This window comes from Myxine glutinosa, chromosome 7 (genome assembly GCF_964187855.1).
Source record: "Myxine glutinosa chromosome 7, kmMyxGlut1.1, whole genome shotgun sequence".
NCBI classification, from domain to species: Eukaryota; Metazoa; Chordata; class Myxini; order Myxiniformes; family Myxinidae; genus Myxine; species Myxine glutinosa.
The window spans coordinates 106045460-106068937 of NC_136267.1; the positions used below are offsets into that span (position 1 = coordinate 106045460).

At 43.7% G+C, this 23478-nt stretch overlaps 1 protein-coding gene across 9 annotated transcripts in view; it reads left to right on the plus strand.

Annotated features, from left to right (window-relative positions):
- Window positions 1-313: 313 nt before the first annotated feature.
- TEX10 (testis expressed 10) overlaps window positions 314-23478 on the plus strand; it is a 289903-nt gene continuing 266738 nt past the window's right edge. For 6 of the 9 annotated variants that reach the window (XR_013624128.1, XM_068123103.2, XM_078782091.1 and 3 more), the window contains exons 1-5: window positions 891-994; window positions 12807-13018; window positions 13557-14000; window positions 19815-20104; window positions 21027-21258. Coding sequence is in view for 8 of the 9 variants with exons in the window: in XM_068123103.2 (XP_067979204.2) it covers window positions 12827-13018; window positions 13557-14000; window positions 19815-20104; window positions 21027-21258 (1158 nt within the window). In the remaining variant the exon portion in view is untranslated. Of the gene's footprint in view, window positions 486-890; window positions 995-12791; window positions 13019-13556; window positions 14001-19814; window positions 20105-21026; window positions 21259-23478 lie in introns of those variants that run through there. The other 3 variants (XM_078782092.1, XM_068123101.2, XM_068123100.2) reach the window with 3 other exon arrangements.

Sequence of the window (23478 nt, forward strand, 5' to 3'; positions counted from 1 at the left end):
TTGCCTGGGCGCAAAATAGTCTGGCGCCGGCCCTGCCCATGACCATGGCAACCATGTGACCACATTTCTACCCATGACCATGGCAAACATGTGACCACGTTTCTACCCATGACCATGGCACCACGTCACCACGTGACCATGGTTTTGGTCACACACACACACTGACACACACCAAACTCAAAGCCCACCTTCCAAATTCTAGTTTTTCCTTCCTGATTGTTTGCTTCTGTATCTATGTTGCCTACCTCATGCGTCTTCCCTACCCCTCATGGCCTCATTCCTCCCCAGCGCAGCGGAGTCCCACCCACACGGCCACACCCATTGTTTATCCAAGGCTCCCTCTATTTTGTCCTTCAATTCCGCTGCTGGTGAATACCCCCCTGTCTTTCTAATGTTCCGTTTGGTCTGTTGTGTCCTGACCCGCTCAGTGTTCTAGTTCTTCCACGAGCCTCGACTCTCCAGCGCATGAAAAAAAAGAGGTACCGGTACGTTATTGAGGGGACCATCTTCATAGAAAATAACAATTTGTGTACATGATCTACACATACATTTATTTTGCCTTTCATTTTTTTCCTTCAATTGTACATGGTGTGCTTTAGCTATTTCCCAAATCAACGTTTTCCTTTTGATGCGTTTACTAGTGGCCATGTTGTCAGAGAAAGCGATAGTCTCCTCTGTCTTTGACTTTAGACTGAATGGATTTCTTTCCCAGAATTACATATATTTGGAGAAACAATGAAAATGACTGCTAAAGCAAATTTACAGATTATTTTTAAAACTTCAAACAGCATGGTTACAAAATTTCCTTGCAGAAACTTTTAGATGTATTGTCTGCCTTGAGATCGACAGCTTCCTTCTGCATTCCCTCTATTTCACCGAAGTTGTGCCCTGAGGGCAGCGCGTGATTCATTTCCATTCACACATGAAGCACGTGTTTCGTGTTTTTACTTTTCACATCGCCTCAACTCTTAAAAGACTGCTTTCAAAAGTGCTTGTGAGTTCTCAGCCGTTGATTAAATTTCTTTATTATTACTTCAACGTTACTTGTGGTTGGTGATACAATAATGTGAATTTGCTGTTAGCGTTGTGAAGTAGCTCGTTGCTGTCTTGTATCCCGCATTTGTGGTGCCACCACTGGTGGTGTTGAAGTAGTTCGTGTTTCATACACACACGGAATCATAAATAATATTGCAACGAAACGTTAACGGTGACAAACTAGGGTTTACGAACTCACTTCCATCACAATTTTAAAAATAAAAGTTAATTACTGCATTCGCATGATGACGTAACTGGACACTTTTGAGGAGAGATTTCTGTATACCGTAACCATTGCCTGCCTGTAAAGTGAAGGTGAAACACACACACACACACACACACACACACACACACACACACACACACACACACACACACACACACACACACTGAATGAATGATCGTTTTAAGGCCATTTTCCCCGCTAGAGCGGGGGTTAGCCTTGCGGGCCCCATGACAATCATGGTTCCCTGTTTGAAACAATGTTTTTATGGCCGGATGCCCTTCCTGACGCCAACTCTTGGTCGCCTCTTACGATGCGCAGGGATACGGTGTACCTATTCTAAATCGGGGTACTCACCGTGATCATTCATCCCAGCAAGCTGGTACTCCATTTGCCAACCTCGGAAGGATGACAGGCTGAGTCCAGGGTGAGTCAACCCCCCTGGCGTTAATTCAGCGATCGACCGGGATTCGAACCCAGGATCCTAGGATCCCAAGCCAGCACCCTAACCGCTAAGCCAACACCAGGCTATTGGTGACACATACAGACACACACATACTGACACACACATACTGACACACACATATTGACACACACATACTGACACACACACACATACTGACACACACACACACATACTGATACACACACACACACACATACTGATACACACACACACACACACAGACACACACACACTGACACACACACACACACACACACACACACACACACACACACTGACACACACACACACACACACACACACACACACACACACACACACACACACACACTGTTACGGATTCGTAACTTCCGTTATTGGGGTTTTCACCCACTTGACATGTTTCTGATATTAGGTATTATTATTATTCTCAAAAGGTTTATTATTCAGGAACAGCTATCTAAAGTTAAAAAGGTTAACTTAAAATGATACAGGAAATCGTGGACCGGAAAACGACGAGCGAGGAGGAGGAGGCGGTGAGACAAGTCGGAGAAGAAGCTGGTTGCTTTGCGTTCTGGATCAACCGTTGTCGAGCAAGAGACACGAGTGAACTTTGGGGTTTCCTGGAAAGGGATTCCGCGATCGAGTTGTTATCGCTGTGACTGATCAAACCTGCGTGTCAGGTTGGCGTTGGATTCGGAGGAACCATCGTCGTGTGATTACGTCTCAGGTACGAGCCGTCCGCCATTTTGACTCGTGCGCTTCGCGCGTCGAGCAAACTTTCCTTGCTTCGTCAACCATTTCCACCGCGTTCAGACGTATCTGTGGTGTGTGTGTGCACCGAGGCTTCTGACGATTACTTTGCGGCTCGCCGACCTTGAACAATGAAAGTTAGTACCTGGAGGGGGCCTTTGGATTTCCCAGTCGCCGTCAGTGCGCCTTTGTGCCACTTTAACCACGTGACCCTTTTCTCGGCTTTGGGTCGCGTGCGCCTTGGTGCCGTTTTGGGCGGCGTGTCTGTGCCTGCCCTCGGAACGAGATTCTGGTTTAGAGTCAACATCGTTCCGTTGATCACTGGAGGGGACAAACTCTGAGCTCGAAGACGGGAATATAGAGACATTGGGGAAGGTTCTTTCCACTCACTTGGAACACTGTGAGTTACTTTATGCATGCTAGCTGATGGAATAGAGAGTGCACTCTTAATTGTCATTGGTGGTAATGTTATTACTGTGTGATTTATAATATATTATTGGTTTGTTCGTAATCATTGGTGTTGTTTCCTTATTGATTTCGACCCGGAAATATATATTTTTCTGCCGTGATTCCTCCCGGGGTTTCGGAGGTACACCGAGACTTTCACACTTGAGTACCAGTTCACTGGTAATTCCCTGTTTGTGGTTAAAGGCGGCAAAAAGGGTTGGTGTAAGGAAGGGCATCCGGCCGTAAAACATTGCTTCAAAAAGGGGACCAAAAAACAACAACAACCACGGTTCCCGAAAAAGGCCAACCCCTGCTTGCGGGGAAAAATGGCCTCTAAAGGTGGTTATTTTTTTTTTTATACCGAGACCAGGTGGTCGGGAGGAACACGTAACAGAAATTGGGGGCTCGTCCAATTGACTCATGGGCTCGAAATTGGGTCTGCGTCCGGGATCTAAAAATCCCCTAAATTTAGTCAGGGAACGAATTCCCTAACATTCCCAGAATTCCCAAATTTGGAACTTGTTCTAACATTCCCAAATTTTTCCAAAAACAAAATGTTTTTTTTACATTTCTTGTGTGAAGGTTAACAGGTGATAATAGTCACCATGGAGTTTGACCAAGAGAAGTTTGCAGTGACCCCTAGTGAAGCACAGTTCAGAGCGTTAGTAAAATCGGACCTCTTGAAATTGGCCAAACATTTTAGCTTGGAGGTCCGGACTAATATGAGGAAGGCAGAGATGCAGACAGTGGTGATACAATCTATGGTGGGATTAGGAGCATGGGAAGAGGTAGCCTGGGATTGGTTACCCGAGGAACAAGAAAATGTGGAGCTCCCAAAAATGGAGATGCAATTGCAGAGCAAGGAAAGAAGAGCAACACAGGAAAGAGAACTCCAGGAAAGGATAAAAGCAGAGGAAAGGAAAGCAGAAAAGGAAAGAGCAGAACAGGGAAGAGAACTCCAGGAAAGGTTAAAAGCAGAGGAAAGGAAAGCAGAAAAGGAAAGAGCAGAACAGGAAAGAGAACTCCAGGAAAGGTTAGAAAAGGAACAAGCAGAGGAAAGGAGAGCTGCAAGGGAACTCGTAGCAGAGGAGAGAAAAGCCGAAAGGGAGTTCAAGGACCGGGAAATGGCGCGTCAGCAGGAAATTAAAGTCAAGGAGCTGGAGTTAATGAGAGAACGGGGAGAGGCACCATCCATGCCGACTGGTTCGACACCTAGTCAGAACACTTGGGATGTTGGCAGACATGTGAGGCTGGTTCCACCCTTCAATGAAAAGGAGGTAGCCAATTTTTTTTCACACTTTGAGAAGGTGGCTCAACTGCTAAACTGGCCTGAGGAGTCCTGGACCATACTAGTGCAAAGTGTTCTGGTGGGTAAAGCTCAATATATTTATTCGGCTTTACCGATTGACCAATGTGCAGATTATGAGATTTTGAAGAAAAACATTCTCGATGCCTATGAATTGGTCCCGGAAGCTTACCGGCAAAAATTCCGGAATGCCAGGAAGAGGGAGAGTGAGACCCATGTGGAGTTTGCCAGAATGAAAGAAACCATAGGTGGTGTGATTCAAAAGGGGTTGGGAAAGACTTCGAATTATTGCGACAATTGATCCTGGTGGAGGAATTCCAGCAGTGTGTCCACGAGGACATTAAAGTACATCTAGAGGAAAGGAAAGTACCAAAGTTGTATGAGGCAGCAACCATGGCGGATGACTATGCCTTAACCCATAGGAGGGGGTTCCACAAGCCTAACTTCTCGCCTAAACCTAGCCAGGGGAGCTATGGTACCTCAGGGGCGGAGAACGAAAATTCATGGGGGCGACCTCGAGATGACTATGAGGACCACTCTGATACCACGACTTCGAGACATCAGAAGACTACAGTTCCAAGGCAGGCGTATCCTCCGGGGGGCCCGAGGCAGACCATGAGTTTTTCCTCCGGCCCTACTTGCGCTTTTTGCAAGAAACCTGGACATGTGATGTCCCAATGTTATGCCTTGAAAAGGGAAAATCAGGAACGGAGTTCGACTAGTACGACTCCAAATGCAATGGCCATTTTGAGAAATCGCCCTCAAAAGGGTTACCAACCATTTATTTCAGAGGGGTTTGTGTCACTGGATGGAGCCTCGACTAACCGGAGACCTGTTAGGGTATTGAGGGACACAGGAGCACATCAATCTTTAATGCTTGAAGGCATCTTGCCATTGTCAGAGGAGACGGCAACTGGTGATAGTGTTCGTTTACAGGGGATTGGTGGCTGTGTTAGTGCTCCACTTACTTCATGTCATCCATTTGGAGTCCGATTTGGTGTCAGGACCGGTCACCGTAGGTTTACAAGCCACTCTTCCTGTAGAGGGAGTATCTGTTATCGGGAATGATTTGGCCGGTGGTCAAGTTTATGGTAACCCGATGGTTGTTAAAAAGCCCAGTAGGGAAAATAACACCACACCAGTTAGGGATGGTGACAAATGTAGCAATTTATTTGTAGGTGGACTGAACTTCAAAACAAAGGAAGAAGTTCTGACCTCTGTCTTCAGCAAATATGGACCGCTTTTCGAAATGCGGTTGATAAAAGACAGGGAAACGCACAAGTCAAGACGGTTTGGCTTTGTCACGTTTGAAAGCACAAAGGACGCCAAAGAGGCAGAGAAGAATTGGAATGGTAAGGATTTCGAGGGTCGGACCATAGCCGTAGAGAAGGCAGGCCGTAGTCGGCGAGGGGGTTACAGAGGAGGACCACGGAGTAGTGGTGGTGGCCGCAATCGATATTATTATGGAGGCTTCCAAAGTTATGGCAGCTCCCGAAGGAAGGATTATCAGAGGAGTGGCCGAGAAGGAGACCGCTATTAATGTGACTACAGTGACAAGTGGTCCAACCGTGATTGTTAGGAAAGTTAGAAAGAGTTGAAGCACTGAATGCTGCGGAGCAGCCGAAGCAAGATTCCTACACAGATCAACCGTGAACGCCATGTTCCTAAAGGCGTCCAGGTAGTGAACTTTCCTACACGGATTAACCGTGAACTCCACGTTCCTAAAGGCGTCCCTGTAGTGAACTTTCCTACACGGACTAACCGTGAACTTCACGTTCCTAAAGGCGCCCATGTAGTGAATATTTCCAGGCCTCACCACCCAACCACCATGGACCCTGGCTCTCAGCTCGGCCTCTGGGGAAAAGTGCTGTAGATTTGCTTGACTTTGGGATTTTTGATCACTACCCCTTAACCTTCATGCAAATGAAACTAAAAGTGAAAAATCAGAGGTTGATGAGATGGAGTTGGCTTTGCAGGAGTTCAACTTGGAAATTGAACATGTAAAGGGCAGGGACAATGTCGTTCCTGATGCTTTGTCCAGAGTGAATTAACTTTAGAAATCTCTGTGGGTTGTGTGAAGTTTTGTTGCTTTATTTTTGAGATGTTGATAATTGTTGCTCACGGGAATTGGTGATTTGGGTTGTGAGTTTATTTTTGTTTGTTTAAAGAGTTTGCCTGCAAAGAATGTTTTCGCTGTGTTCAAACTTTCTTTCTTGAGGGGGGAAGTGTTACTAGTGTATGCGGTTATGTTGCAATTAACAGGGGAGTGAAACTTTCATATAGAATCTTGAAACTGGTACTTATTGACTTCTTTAGATCACATAGGACTCAAAACCACCTGTTTCCAATTTTTTCCAGCATGGATACGCACTAAATCCAAGATGGCGGCCATTTAACACGATAATCGCTTAATCGCCAACTATTTTGGACATTTGTAATGGATATAGTTGTCCAGTATATCGTTTTATAGGTTTTTTTGGTCACTGAATTCATTGAAGTACTTATATCATCAATAACACAAAGCATAAAGTGAATAATCATCCAATATGAGGTATAATTGGCACCATATGGCATGGCACACCCATATAAATACCCAATGAACGGTACACAAATATTTGGGTTATAATAATGATTATGTATATTTGTTTTTCAGCAAAATAAATGTGTCCTGATCGTTCTATGGAAGACTGCATGGCATGAGCCATAATAATGTAACCACAGGAATGGATGCATGGGTGCAATCTGCCATGAAATCAGAGTTGACCAGCTTATGAAGTGTCCATTTCTAAACATGTATTGTCTTTTCTACTTGCAGGTAAATAATGGCATCCGAAGCGGAACCTCTGGAGAAAAGGGCACGTACCGAACTAAATTTCAAGCTGTGCATCAAATGTCAAACTTCAAAAGAAGAACAATTAAAGGAACCCCCACAGTCCCAAAAGCAATCAACGTATGACAAATTTCTAACAGCGGTTCGTTTGAGAGCGCAGTTTGGAAACACTGACTTTATTGCACTCAACGAAAAAATTGGACAATTGACAGCACAAGATTTATGTGACAAACATGTTGTGTGGCACAGAACGTGCTATGCTATGAGCACAAATAAAGAACATATAATACGTGATGAAAAGCGCTACAACCGAGCTTGTGCAACATCCGATGTTACTCTCCTTAGTAGCCGAACCGTGGGGAGACCAACTGCTTCATCAACACTTAGTGCTACGGACGAAGAGCCAGTGTCAAAAAGGTACACCCGATCACAGTTAACTGCATATGACAAAACAGAATGTTTCTTCTGTCAAGGTAAAATACAAGGTCCCTTGCACGAATGTCAATCAGCAAATATTGGAAAGCAGATAAAGGACATAGTACACCACTCCAACAACCAAGAATGGAAGGTTAACTATGCCACTGGTCCTATCTGACAATGATGCGCTGTCACGTGATATTGTCTACCACAAGAAGTGCATCACCGAACAGTGGCAGTTTCTAAAGCAGGGAAATGCTGCAGACAGTGGATCATGCCCTAAGACAGCTGACCGCTGCAACACAGATGCCAGTGGGCCGACAGTACACCACATCACGGCTGAAATTGAATTCTTTGCCGAAATACAAGATCGCATCAACCAGGGAGAATTTATTCCAATGGACGAAGCAGAAAGCTATACTTATCGAAGATGGAACAATACAACATCCAGTATGTCTCGAAGTTTTCTAACGCCAAGTCCGAGCGGAGGTGGCTACGACAAAATATCGAGGAAAATGTTAATCTCGTTCAGTTCACACCATTACCGAAGAAGCCTACACTGATACATTCCAAAGCTGCACAAAATGCTGCAGTTGATGAAGCTGTCAAGAACAACACATACGATGACATGAAAAAGTTATTTGAAGCAAGCAGAGTCCTACGTAAATTGATCCAGGAAACAAAGAAAGACCCGTGGGTTTTCACCGGAACACTCGAAAATAGTGAGCATTGCGTAGTGCCACAGGAGCTCCACAGCATGGTGCTTTGGATCATGAAAGGTACAACTACAGTTAAAACTGAAGCTCGTGCACAAGAGTTTAATAGATCTGCGTCAATCGTCTCTCAGCAAATAGTACAAGCCCACAAATCTAATCGGCAACTCCTGTATGACCCAAAATCACCAGTGGCTGCGTTTCGATCGACAACAAAATAGAAGATTCCACACCTATCAAAGACTATAAGGTATTCCTAGGAACCAAGGAAACCAAAGCCAACCTCGTGCTATACCTTGCACACAAATCTGTCCAGCTGTGCAAACTGCCGATCACTACCCACACACACAAAGGTGTTATGTCTTCCCAATCAAACATGGTGAACATCACAAGTACACAGGAGGAAGCCGACACGTTACTGGTCATGTATGCAGTAGCAGTGAGTAGTTTGGGTAATACACCACATATATACTCCTCTGACACAGATGTGTTGGTGCTCGCTCTGCGCAGGGTCCCAGACCTCAACACAGAGAGTCTCATCATCATGGGCTCTGGTGATCGACGACGGAAGATTAAACTCAAACCTATCTACATGGCCATTGGCGCAGAATGTGCAGCAGCTTTGCCAGGATTCCACGCGCTCACTGGATGTGATACCACTGGCCACATCCAGGGAAAGGGAAAGCCTACTTGCTTCAAATCCTTCATGAAGGCTAGTGATGACGTAATCCATGCACTAGCTGGGCTTGGTGTTGGTGTGTATCCATCTCCGGAGGTGTTGGCTGGTTGTGAAAAGTTAGTGTGTCAGCTCTTCAAACCTGGTTATGAATCAGCTAAAGCACTCCGGTGGCATATGTTCAAGCAACTCAAGGGCAACCAGGGTGTAGAGAAACTACCTCCAACTCAAGGATCCATAAGTGAACACATTCTGCGAGCACACTTCCAAGCTAACATTTGGGTGCAGGACACAGTAGCTGTTCCAAGTCTTCTAGATCCAGTATCGTTGGGATGGAAACAACTAGATGACGGACGTTGTGTTCCTGTGACGTCGAAAGTTCCACCGGTACCAGAGGCTGTCGTCGGCCTCGTGAAGTGTTCATGTATTGCCAGCAAATGCAGTGGACGGTGTTCTTGCAAGACCAATAATCTGTCATGCACAGAGCTTTGCAAGTGTGAAGGTGCTGAAGGATCATGCACTAATGTTGCAAATGAGGAGACAGAGAGTGATGATGATGATGACAGCGACAGTGATGACTAATAACGTGGCAGTAATAACTAGCATCCGGATACATGTATAATTGAGCATCCAATTTGATATGTGTATGAACACCATTTTGTTTTCCCCATGATTGTTAGATACATAACATGCCTAGGTAAATTTCCATAACACAAGTATGTTGATAAATGGTTTGATTTTTCTGTATATGGTGGCCACCATCTTGGACCTATTCTACGACATTAATGAAAACATTGAAAACTTCTTAAAGAAGTAACATACTTGGTAGAAAAGAATATATTGTAATCACAAAAATGTCCTTAGCTTATCATTATACATGTACGTAAATAAATGGTTCAGATATAAAAATATCGTATTTTTTCGAAATTTGGTGGACGCCATCTTGGATGTTGTCAATGGATATGAATGAAAACATTGAAGACAGTCTATTTCATACAACCATATGTAGATACAAATATATTGTAATCAAAAGCATGTCCATAATAAGCTTATCATTGTGCATATATTGAATACGTTGGTTCAAATATAACGATTTATTGCTTTTTCGGTATATGCTGGCGGCCATCTTGAATTTTGCCACTGGACATAAATTAAAAAATTGGAAACAGGTTGTTTTGTGTTCAGTGTGATCATAGAAAGTAAAAAATCACAAGTTTCCAGATTCTATATGAACCGTTCACTAAATAACACAACGACCTACACTATACGGATTCGTAACTTCCGTTATTGGGGTTTTCACCCACTTGACATGTTTCTGATATTAGGTATTATTATTATTCTCAAAAGGTTTATTATTCAGGAACAGCTATCTAAAGTAAAAAAGGTTAACTTAAAATGATACAGGAAATCGTGGACCGGAAAACGACGAGCGAGGAGGAGGGGGCGGTGAGACAAGTCGGAGAAGAAGCTGGTTGCTTTGCGTTCAGGATCGACCGTTGTCGAGCAAGAGACACGAGTGAACTTTGGGGTTTCCTGGAAAGGGATTCCGCGATAGAGTTGTTATCGCTGTGACTGATCAAACCTGCGTGTCAGGTTGGCGTTGGATTCGGAGGAACCATCGTCGTGTGATTACGTCTCAAGTACGAGCTGTCCGCCATTTTCACTCGTGCGCTTCGCGCGTCGAGCAAACTTTCCTTGCTTCATCAACCGTTTCCACCGCGTTCAGACGTATCTGTGGTGTGTGTGTGCACTGAGGCTTCTGACGATTACTTTGCGGCTCGCCAACCGTGAACAGTAAAAGTTCATACCTGGAGGGGGCCTTTGGATTTCCCAGTCGCCGTGAGTGTGCCTTTGGTACCACTTTAACCACATGACCCTTTTCTCCGCTTTGGGTCGCGTGCGCCTTGGTGCCGTTTTGGGCGGCGTGTCTGTGCCTGCCCTCGGAACGAGATTCTGGTTGAGTCGACATCGTTCCGTTGATCACTGGAGGGGACAAACTCTGAGCTCGAAGACGGGAATATAGAGACATTGGGGAAGGTTCTTTCCACTCACTTGGAACACTGTGAGTTACTTTATGCATGCTAGCTGATGGAATAGAGAGTGCACTCTTAATTGTCATTGGTGGTAATGTTATTCCTGTGTGATTTATAATATATTATTGGTTTGTTCGTAATCATTGGTGTTGTTTCCTTATTGATTTCGACACGGAAATATATATTTTTCTGCCGTGATTCCTCCCGGGGTTGTGAGGTATACCGAGACCAGGAGGTCGGGGAGGAACACGTAACAACAACAACAACAACAACAACAACAACAACAACAACAACAACAACAACAACAACAACAACAACACACACACACACACACACACACACACACACACACACACACACACACACACACACACACACACACACACACAGTGTAGGTTAACTGACATCTCAAATTTGCTGCACACGGTTTGTAACAAAAACATAAAATCTGCGAGCATTATTTCGTTTGTGATGTATTGAAGCACCACTTTACTCTCTGTCCAAAAGATCTCTGTGATGTTTTCAAACTCTAATTCTCGATTCAGTAGTGTGCTGATCTTGACCGACACTAGCGCTGCCATCAACTCTAATTGAGGAATGGTTACAGATGCAACGGTGACGCAGAACTCGCAGAACTGGACTACTTCTCCATTGCTCCCATTGTGGTCTGTACGTGTCAGGTAGAGGGTTATCCCAGTCTTTTCCATCTTTACACGTTGCTTGAAGAATCATTTTACTGACTACTACTAAAGGAGACACAAAGGCCAAAGGACCGTAAATGGAACTCACCGTAGACAGGATTCCATGCCTAGTCAACGGTTGATCTTTGAAAACAATCCGGAACTGGAACGTGTCGAGCTCAATGCACCATTGTACTCCAATAACCTTTTCTACTGGAAGTGTGTCATTCCTTAAATCCAAGTCCTTGATGCTTTTCGCTTGATCCTCTGATGATATTGCCATTAAGACGTTTTTAGAGTTTGAAACAAGTTTGTGTAATCGGTGACCTCCCTCAAAATATGGTGCCTTACTGTTGTGAATCAATTGGAGAGCTTATTTTACTGATGGAACAGACTTTAGCCCGTCATCGACATAAAAGTCATGGCGGATGATGTCTGTAGCATTCTTTCCATACTTGTCATTGTCATTGGCCGTTTCCACTGGCAGACTAGCGGCCATTTTAGTTGTAAACTAGAACGCCACTCAGTAGAGCGCTTACTCCCGTCGTGGGTCAAGTTGGAGCCCTATTTTCCAATGGTAAAAAATTCTTCAAAAAATTCCTCCAACTCCGTTCAGAACTTTTCCAGATGTCTTGTTTACGAACATACACACACACACACACACACACACACACACACACACACACACACACACACACACACACACACACACACATGGACGGACACGATCGAATGCATTGCTCCCTGGCGGGAGTAAAAAAACAAGACCTGATGTTGAACACATCCTCGAACATTTATCGGACATGTATTTATCGATCTTGTTCAAACTTGGCACACAGAAAACGAATGATTGGTTACATATGCATGTCATTTTCTTTTGAGATCAGATCCAAAGATAGATGGCCGACTGGCAGCCATTTTGTTACGAAAACGTCTCCCCAACCATTTCTCGACATGCATGGACCGATTTTGTTCAAACTTGGCACAAAGACAATACATGAGTATACATATGCAGATTTTGTTTTGTAATCCGACCAAAGATGGTTGACTTAACTCGGTGTTTAACTCTGTATATCAAAATTACTAAAACCATGGGGGCTATGACATTTTATGTATTTTTCTTCATGTTAATATTATTATTATTTTTATGATCTTAGGAATACTGCATTGCGAGACATTGCCTCAAAGTTTGTAAAGTTTTTTTTTTTAAAACTATGTTGATGGTCTGAACAGTTGTTCTTGTGCCAGGTTTCTTCCTGCAGTTGAGTATGGGGAAGTTAGCACAGAAGAAGAAGAAAAGGGCTGATGATTTTAAGAAAGTAAAACTAAAGGTTGGAAAGAAGAAACCGAGAGCACAAAACGAGACTAATGCAAGCTTTAAGACGCGAACAATTGCTATCCCCGAACAGCTGAAAAGTCATGGAACACAACCCACCACTCATCGCAAAGTTGGCTTCTCGGTAATTGCTGCACCTTTGTTTACTTTATTACAAGATACATCTACACGAGTGCTAGTACATGCACACAGTCTGTTTTACTGGGTGTCCCAAAAGTTACCAGACCCTTTTTGTGCAATTTTCATTGATTTAATTGTAATTTTAATTGAGGTATTGGATTGTGCTAGGAGACATTGAATAACTGAAAAGCATAGTTTACGAGAAGATTTCTGAAATTGAGCTCGAACTGTTCAGACTGTGCGCAGTGTGCACCAGTTGGAGACGACGCATTGAAATAAATTCTGCTTAAACAGAATGAAGCTGTATAACTTGCCCCTGACAAATGAACAATCACATTTTTATCATGTTATTATTTTTCCTCAATGACTAGTTACTTTTGGGACAACTGGTTAGGCTAGGTTGATTTCATTTAATGTTATTTTTTTCATTTTGAGACTGAAATTGCAAGAGCATGAATTGTTTCGTAGTTTTGTTCATATCCATGTTGATGGATCTTTTATCATGCGTTATTTTGGAAACCATGCTTTTTCTACATCTGCAGACACTGCTTACGCAGCTGCGGCACTACAACTCCACAGTGAGACTGGGTGCACTCACAGGAATACAAGAGCTGTTGGACCAGCATCCAGAAATGTTGAAACAAAATCTTGGATCTTTGCTTGCGGAGACATCCTCATTACTCATAGATACTGAGCCTTTGGTGCGGCACAAAGCTGTTTCTCTCCTACGTGAGCTTGCGACCCGACCAGCTCCTACCTGCTTTATTCCTTTCTTTCCGACTGTAATGGCTCACTTGAGCACTGCCATGACGCATTTGAATGACGGTGTGCGTCTTGATTCACTTGATGCCCTCGACATCCTCCTTGAGACATTTCCTCACCTGCTGAGCGGTGCAAGTCAGTGGGGCTCACACATTGAGAAAAGATCTAACATTGAAACGCTGTTGTGCCACTTTGTGGAACTTATTTCTCACCGTGGATCGGAGGTGAGGCCAGCAATTTGTTTTTGTGGGTGTTTGTGCAGTAGGTATTCAAGGACAGATCTGGGGAAGAGTAATTTGACATTTGGCTTGTCTCAGGTAAAAATATTAGGACAACATTAATTGGATACATTTGCATCATTAACATTAAACTGATTTGGAATTGCAAATAACAAATCTTTGTGTTTATTTTCAATTTGAATCGTAGTCCATGAGCTACAGCACTCGCTGCTCCCATCTTGAGGAGCCAAACATAGTTTGTATTTTTGATTTATGTGTTGAACACAAAAAAAACATTCTGGACTTGTTGGAGCTCTAGCTTAGTGTCTGAAAGTTGGTGATTAGATCCACCAGAATGCCAAGTACATGTACATGTAAGTAATAGAGCAAATTCCTTGCAACAATCTCATTGTTTGAATTTCATGAGGACCCAAATGCCATAAAACTTGAAGGTTCTCTTATATTACTACTGGACCACCTCCACCCCCACTCCTCTGTTCCCCCTTTGGGTGGCTGCTGCTAGTTCAGATTTTAAAATTTTCCGCCATTTAACTTCCATCTCAGATTGTGTCATCTGTCCCACTGCAGTGTTGTTTGTGTAATTCTACAGAAATAACTTGGGAAAATGGTTAGAAATGGTGACCAATATTTTGATAACTGGAGTTAACCAATTTATGGCCGCCATCTTGGATTGGGTCATCAAGTGACCTAAAAATAAAACTTTTGTGACAGTCCACTATTATACATCTGCCCACCAATTGTGTCAATTTTCAAACCGATCAGTAAGAATTTGGGACTTGTACTTGAGTAATAAAGGTTTTTCTTTGAATTTCACTGTTGTTTTGGATGCCATCTTGAATTGACCCTTATTTGTGCACAAAGCTACAATTCTGACTTGTCCATCATATATTTTTATGACCTACAGATACAATGTGTTTGGCAAAAAACATTATGTTTAGCCCCTCAGAGTGGTAGCAACAAGTAAAATTTTAGGTCCTAGCTCATTTGCAATGTTTATTTGCAAACATATAATGCAAGTTTAAGTTCCACTTATTTGGGAAAATAAATAAATTTGGATACTAATTAACTATTCGACTTATTTTATGGTTGGAGGGGGGAGGGCAGTTGATTTGTGGTGTCATGTTGCACAACTTGCTTTGCCGCAAAGCTCCAGGTCTCCTAAAGTTAAGTCAACAAATAATTAAGAAAGAGCAGAAATTAGGAACTTTATGGCATTACCTCTAGCACTAGGCTGGGCCTTCACGATGTGAAGTGGATGTGAAGTGCGAAGTGGTATTATTCATGACTATGTGAAGTGGTGTATTATTTCAGCAACAACTTCTGATAATTGCTAACAAGTCGTATCTAATTAGCCTACATTTCTTAATATCGTTGTAACAACAATGTCATGGAAAAAAACGTTTTTTCTTCATTGTCACTTTTATTCAACATCATAAAACATAAATGATCACAATGAAAACAAATGCAATGCCCCTAGAACCATAACTTGCAATGTTTGTTTTGGTGAAATGTATAAACAACTTTTTTTTTCCTGATTGTCACTTTTGTTCACCATAACAAAGCATAATTAAGTAGCATACCCGAGAGGGCTGACGGTCATCTCTTGAGGTTGTAGTTAAGATCTCTGCTGATTTGGGGGAACCGCCACCCCTGAGAGCCCCCCGCCCCCCAATGATCTGCTGGGAGGCCCCCTGATCTGAAATCGAAAAATCTAAGACCAAGCGATCCTGTGGACCATCGAGTAGAAGGGTTGTATCAGGTTTCAGAGCTATCTGTTGGTAAATAAGGGAAGAGTATGGATCCGAAGTTTGGGGGGGTAACCCTAGGAGCCCCCATGATTGGAAATCGAAAAAGCAAAGCCCAAACGATTGTGAGGGCTGTTGTCTTGTATTCATGTCAAGTTTCAGATCAATCAGCTGGGTGATAAGGGAATAGTAGCAAAAAATAGCAAAAAGTGGACAGACGGACAGACATCTCACCACGACCCATTTTATAATGTCATCTCTCTTCGAGAATCGAGATGAGATGACCTAATGAGAACAAACATGATGCATTTTGCTACTTGGAAAAACAAGACGACGTCTAAACATCTGATCCATGGGAACATAAAAACGAATTCTTAATATTAATTGTTGGTGAATATGTGTGCGTATTTACTAAAATTAAAGCTGGGTTGTTAGCAGTCAAGAAAATGATTCTGGAATAAAAGAAAATTGCAAATATTGACTTGAATTAACTGTATACTGTACTGTAGCATACATAAGTTATGTTGTTCAAATACCATCAACCTCTAAATGTATTAAAAAAAAAAAACCACCTTTAGAGGCCATTTTTTCCCCGCAAGTGGGGGTTGGCCTTTTTCGGGGACCGTGGTTGTTGTTGTTTTTCGGTCCCCTTTTTGAAGCAATGTTTTACGGCCGGATGCCCTTCCTGACGCCAACCCTTTTTGCCGCCGGTAACGACAAACAGGGAATTACCAGTGAACTGGTACTCAATTAGCCGACCTCGGAAGGATGACAGGCTGAGTCAACCCCCCTGACGTTAATTCAGCGATTGACCAGGATTCGAACCCAGGATCCTAAGCTGGCACCCTAGCCGCTAGCTCAACACCAGGGTTAATGCTTGGTTGTTAGCATTAACATAATTAACCTCTAAATGTATTGAAGGAGCTGCGCTCCAACGCGAGTCGAAAGAAGTGACGCGACCAAAGACGGAATTCGTCCGAGTTGCTTTATTGAAACAAAACAGCTCAGGTATTCTGACAAAAGCCCGTTTATCGGGCAGCAATATATATACACATTTATGTCGGGAAGTTTGCCTGGCAAAAGCTATACCGGGCATGCCCGGGTGTCAAGGGCGAGCCTTGGAAAGGCGAGTCTGGACCTGCCCGGGCGTGTTTGGCTGCGGCCTGGCAAGTCGAGGCTGGGCGTGCCCGGGCGCTCTGGACGAGCACTGGAAAGGCGAGAGCGGGCATGCCCGGACGCTCTGGGCGAGCCCTGGAAAGGCGATAGCGGGCATGCCCGGACGCTCTGGGCGAGCCCTGGAAAGGCGATAGCGGGCATGCCCGGACGCTCTGGGCGAGCCCTGGAAAGGCGATAGCGGGCATGCCCGGACGCTCTGGGCGAGCCCTGGAAAGGCGAGAGCGGGCATGCCCGGGAAAGACGAGACCGGGCGTGCCCGGGAGGTTCGGGCGTGCCCGGGAACAGTGAGTCCGGGCATGCCCGGGAGAGGTGCGTCTGGCCGTGTTCTGGCCGGTGCAAGGCGATTGTGTGCATCCAGCGGTAACCGCTACAGTATCATACCTGAAAATAAGATGCTAACAAGTAAGATTAAACAGTGCCAGCTATATGTGGAATTTGGGAGTTCTGAAGGAATGCCAATGTATATTTATGGCTCATTTTAAAGAAAACAAATGGAAAGACTGCAACTGATAACCAGAGAGTTTATAGAATATGATACCCTGTTCAGTGTTTATGTATATACAGTACTTCGACTTTAATAAGATGATGATTTTCAAGATTGTTAAAATAAAAATCTGGAAGTTTAGCTCTACTGAAGCAGTCTTGTACATCATCCTTGTATACTAATAAGACTACGTTGAGTCGCAGTTTTGGAAATGGAAGCCTCATTGATCACCATAGAATGCAACGTCAATCGGCATCGTACATAGCCATTATGGCAACCTCTTCTTCACCCCAATGCACATGCCGCACCCTCTCATGCTATATATATATATATCGAGATATAGCATGGTTCTTTGAAGTATTTTGAAGGTGATTTGTGTTCTACAGTGTTCAAGTATATAATTCAATTTAAATAAGGATTTAAAGAGGTTTAAGGGTGTATAAATAAATTCTGGGTTGTCCCGCCATTTACCCAGTCTATTACATCACCCTTTCTTACACATTACATTAGTTCTTTGTGCGTCTTGTTTGTGTCATCCTTAAAAACGACGAGTTTCCTGTTTGGAATGAAAGCTTTGAGATATTTATTCTTTTTAGCTTTTTTGGTGCTTCTTTAGTAAATATGATTGAGGTTACTAGCTATGGACTTCCTGGTTTATAAGCATGTCCAGTTATATTTTTATACAAATTGGGCTGTTTCAAAACTGTCAGTTCCTTTATATTTGTGGCCAAATGCACAGTCAGGAATATGCATGGATTACTTCGACCTTATCCAAATTGGAGATACAAAATCAAATTGTTTAAAATTAATGTAAAAATGCTATGGTTACAAAAAATTTGTCAAACAATGCGATAGGTTGTTTTCAGGCACAAGTGTCAATATCAAAATAGCTTATTTTTTGATGGTAACAGAAGAAAGCTTCATAAAAACTTATCTTATGCAAAAATCTGCTTATACAATGGTTCAGCTTCCTCCTCTTCTTCTTCCAACACCTTCCTACCACCCTCCACTTATCCGACCTCTCCTGGGTTCATCCATACACTCCAATAATAATAATTTAAAAAAAATCAATGACGTCACTTTTTATTTAAATTTCTGAATCAAAGTTTCTCAGCGTTATGCACACGTATTTCCTTCTTCTTCTTTCTGTCTGTCTCTCTCTCTCTCTCTCTCTCTCTCTATCTCTCTATCTCTCTATATCTCTCTCTATCTCTCTATCTCTCTATCTCTATATCTCTCTCTATCTCTCTCTATCTCTCTCTATCTCTCTCTATCTCTCTCTATCTCTCTCTCTCTCTCTCTCTCTCTCTCTCTCTCTCTCTCTATCTCTCTCTATCTCTATCTCTCTCTATCTCTCTCTATCTCTCTATCTCTCTCCATCTCTCTCCATCTCTCTCTATCTCTCTCTATCTCTCTCTATCTCTCTCTCTCTATCTCTATCTCTCTCTATCTCTATCTCTATCTCTCTCTATCTCTCTCTATCTCTCTCTATCTCTCTCTATCTCTCTCTATCTCTCTCTATCTCTCTCTCTCTCTCTCTCTCTCTCTCTCTATCTCTCTATCTCTCTATATCTCTCTATCTCTCTATCTCTATATCTCTCTCTATCTCTCTCTATCTCTCTCTATCTCTCTCTATCTCTCTCTCTCTCTCTCTCTCTCTCTCTCTCTCTCTCTCTCTCTCTCTATCTCTCTCTATCTCTCTATCTCTCTATCTCTCTCTCTATCTCTCTATCTCTCTATCTCTCTCTCTATCTCTCTATCTCTCTCTATCTCTCTCTATCTCTCTCTATCTCTCTCTATCTCTCTCTATCTCTCTCTATCTCTCTCTATCTCTCTATCTCTCTCTATCTCTCTCTCTATCTCTCTCTATCTCTCTCTATCTCTATCTCTCTCTATCTCTATCTCTCTCTATCTCTGTCTCTCTCTGTCTCTCTCTGTCTCTCTCTGTCTCTCTCTGTCTCTCTCTATCTCTCTCTATCTCTGTCTATCTCTCTCTATCTCTCTCTATCTCTGTCTATCTCTCTCTATCTCTCTCTATCTCTCTCTATCTCTCTCTATCTCTCTCTATCTCTCTCTCGTGTTCCTGCTCTAATCAAGTCACTTTCTTCTCTTCAGTCATATAAGGTGGTCAATTGTCACTAATTCATGGTGTTCCTCATATCTAACCATGTTATCTTTTGTTTATATCTTAACTAAACACCCAACCCATAGCCTCCTCCCCCACACTCCAAAGTTACTCATGGTGTTCTGTGCTACTGCCAAGTCCGAGCAATTGAAAAAAAAAATACTCTGTAATATGGAACCTATTGCTACAGACTACAATTGCTGACATGTTGCTTGAAGTGGTAAATCAAAGTATGCTTTGCTGTAATTTTGACTCTGTTTATGGAACAGACAACAGGAGAGAAACAACGGCGCCTGTTGGTGAACCCGAGTGGCAAAATGACTTCTCAGCAATGGCGTGTCAAGGTTCTGTTGCGTTTGTCTCGCTTTCTCCACACAATTCTGCGAAGCGAGGAAGGAGGGGGAGCATTTCAATTGGATTCCTTGGATGCTGGTTCCAATGTGGAATCGGCAAATGCACTGCACGTCGATTGGAAAAGTGTTTGCAAAGGAAATAAAGAAGTTGAGCTGTTTGAACATGCAGGGTCACGGCCTTCCTTGGCCACCATCTTTAGGTTTCGGTGAGGCCCTCAAATACCTTTTTTTTGTACCAAGTAGAGCAATGTGCTTCTTCCTCAAAACACCACGAATTGTATTCTCTATCATGTATTGCTGTATGAAATTCATGACTTGTCAGGCTGATGATGAACTAGTCTCTATTAAGGCAAGTGTTAGTCTGTGTCATGGATGAGATAAACAATGGGTTTTGTGAACTTGAGCTTTATAAGAGGATGTTTACCACTGTGAGAAAAGAAGTGCGATGGACGATTTGTGTGTTTGAAGAGCTGATAACGATAATGTAGCTTGTTTTAAATACTGTACCTATATATGATAACAAACATGTTGAAAAACTATTTACATTCCTAATTTGTCCAAAAGGTTGTCACACAAAGTAATTCAATAATATTCACAAACATCTCATTAATATTTATGACCATGGAATATGACCAGCCTGGTGTTGGCTTAGCGGTTAGGGTGCCGGCTTGGGATCCTAGGATCCTGGGTTCGAATCCCGGTCGATCGCTGAATTAACGCCAGGGGGGTTGACTCAGCCTGTCATCCTTCCGAGGTCGGCAAATTGAGTACCAGCTTGCTGGGATGAATGATCCCGGTGTGTACCCCGGCTTAGAATAGGTACACCGTATCCCTGTGCATCGTAAGAGCGTGACCAAGGGTTGGCGTCAGGAAGGGCATCCGGCCATAAAAACATTGCCTGAAACAGGGAACCATGATTGTCATGGGGCCCGCAAGGCTAACCCCCGCTCTAGCGGGGAAAATGGCCTTAAAACGATCATTCATTCATATGGAAGTACCTTAACTAGCGATACGTTGTGACAGTGTCAGGGAGGAATTAACACCTCTATTGTTTTGACCGACTGGCAGTTTTGTCAGTAATAATAGGCAAGGGATTCATTGTTACTTCCTCTTTCTCTTTACCTGCAGCACAACACCACAAATGCGAAGCACCTCTTTACTTGCCAGTGACATGAAGTCAACGGAGGGTCTGCAGTACTTTGTCGGCTGCCTGATTCCTCTGCTGTTGGAATGCTGGGTTGAGGCATCTTCCACTGAGGAAAAATCCAGCTCAGAAGACCTGCTCATTATGAAAGAAGTTGCCGAGTCTGTCCTCCATCTCTGGAGATTGGCACAAAGAGGGATTGGCAGCCAAAGTGTGGTGAGTAACTGCTGATACTACTACACCATTTGCTGAAGATTTGATTTGTTGTGAGATGTTAACTTTTATGGGGAGAGTGCTTATCTGCGCAAGTGCTTATACTGGCTAATAATTATCTTGTGGAAAATGCTTTAACATATTTACCAAATTTCTGGTAAATAATAGACAATTTACAGATCGGAATTATTAATTTTTACCTGCAACATGTTGCAGGTTTAATAATAATAATAATAATTCATTTATTTTGTATAGCGCTTTTCCAGAAGCTCAAAGGCGCTTTGACAGAGTGGAAAACATAATGCATAACAATACATGAAAACAACAATTGCAAAAAGACAAGAATCAATAGGGAAATATTTAAAGCAAAAGGAGGGAGAAGGAGAAGAGATAGTCAGGGGTTAAATGCTGTGGGTTGAATGTTGAATGCAGTGCTGAACAGGTGGGTCTTTAGTGATGTTTTGAATGTGGTGAGTGAGGAGGAGTCTCTGATGGTGTGAGGTAGTGAGTTCCAGAGGGTGGGAGCAGCGATGGAGAAGGCCCTGTCCCCCCAGGATCTGAATTTGGTCCGGATGGAGGGGGTCAGGAGGTTGGTACCAGCAGAGCGGAGGTTGCGGGTGGGAGTGTGTCTGGAGAGGAGGTCAGCCAGGTAGGATGGGGCCAGGTTATGGAGGGCTTTGTATGTCAAGAGGAGGATTTTGTACTGGATTCTCTGGGGGATGGGGAGCCAGTGAAGCTGGTAAAGGACAGGGGTGATGTGGTCACGGGTCCAGGAATGGGTGAGTAGACGGGCAGCGGAGTTCTGAATGTATTGGAGTTTATTGGTGATTTTTGAGGGTGAACCATAGAGGAGGCTATTGCAGTAGTCCAGACGGGAGGTGATGAAGGCGTGGATGAGGGTTTCTGCAGCCGTGGAGGAGAGGGATGAGCGGAGACGGGCAATGTTTTTCAGGTGAAAGAAGGCTGACTTTGTGATCTGTTTAGTGTATTTGGCGAAGGAAAGGGTTTGGTCAAAGATGACGCCAAGATTCCGGATGTGAGGGGAGGTGGATACTGGGATACCGTCGACGTTGAGGGCAAAGTTATGGGTGGATTTTGTGAGCGTTTTTGGGGCAATGATGATTATTTCAGATTTATCACAGTCAAGCTTGAGGAAGTTGATTTGAAGCCAGGATTTTATTTCAGTGATGCAGTTTGTCAGGATAGAGTGGGTGTCGGTGGAGACGGACTTGGTGGAGATGAAAAGCTGGATGTCATCGGCGAAGCAGTGGAATTGGAGACCATGACGGCGGATTAAGTGACCGAGGGGGGACAGGTAGAGGATGAAGAGGAGGGGGCCAAGAACTGAACCTTGGGGGACACCTTGGGGGAGGGGAGCAGTGGGGGATTTGCAGTTATTGATGGAGATGAACTGGCGTCTGTCAGAGAGGTATGATTTAATCCAAGAGAGGGCAGTGCCGGTAACGTTAAAGGTGGATTCAAGTCGGGTGAGGAGGATGGTGTGATTGATGGTGTCAAAGGCAGCGCTGAGGTCGAGGAGGACGAGAATGTTGAGGTTGCCAGCGTCAGAGGAGAGGAGAAGGTGGTTGGTGATTTTGAGGAGAGCAGTTTCAGTACTGTGGTTGGAGCGGAATCCGGATTGGAATGTTTCATACAGGTTATTGGCAGAGAGATGATGTTTGAGTTGAGTGGCTACAGCGCGTTCCAAAACTTTTGACAGAAAGGGTAGGTTGGAGATGGGTCTGAAGTTGTTTAGGGTGTCAGGGTTTAGACCAGGTTTTTTTAGAATGGGGGTAACAGCAGCAATTTTGAGGGAAGGTGGGACGATGCCTGTAGACAGGGAGGAGTTTATTGTTGCAATGATAAGTGGAGAGAGAGCAGGGAGGGAGGCCTTGACAAAGCTGGAGGGGATGGGGCCAAGAGTGCAGGTGGCAGTTTTCATTCCTATGAGGAGTTCAGAGAGGTCAGTAGGGGAGATTGGGGAGAACCGAGACAGGGGATGGCAGGACAAGGGGGGGCAGGTGGTTGGAGGAGGAGCGGGTGCGGCGGTGGTCAAGCTGTTGTAGATGTTGTCAATTTTGCGTTGGAAGAAAGAGAGGAAGGAGATGCAGTTGTCTACTGTGAATGACTGGGTGGTGGTGTTCAGGGGGCGGAGGAGTTTGTTTATTGTCGAGAAGAGTGCTTTTGGGTTTCCGGAGCCAGAGTGGATAATTTGAGAGTAGT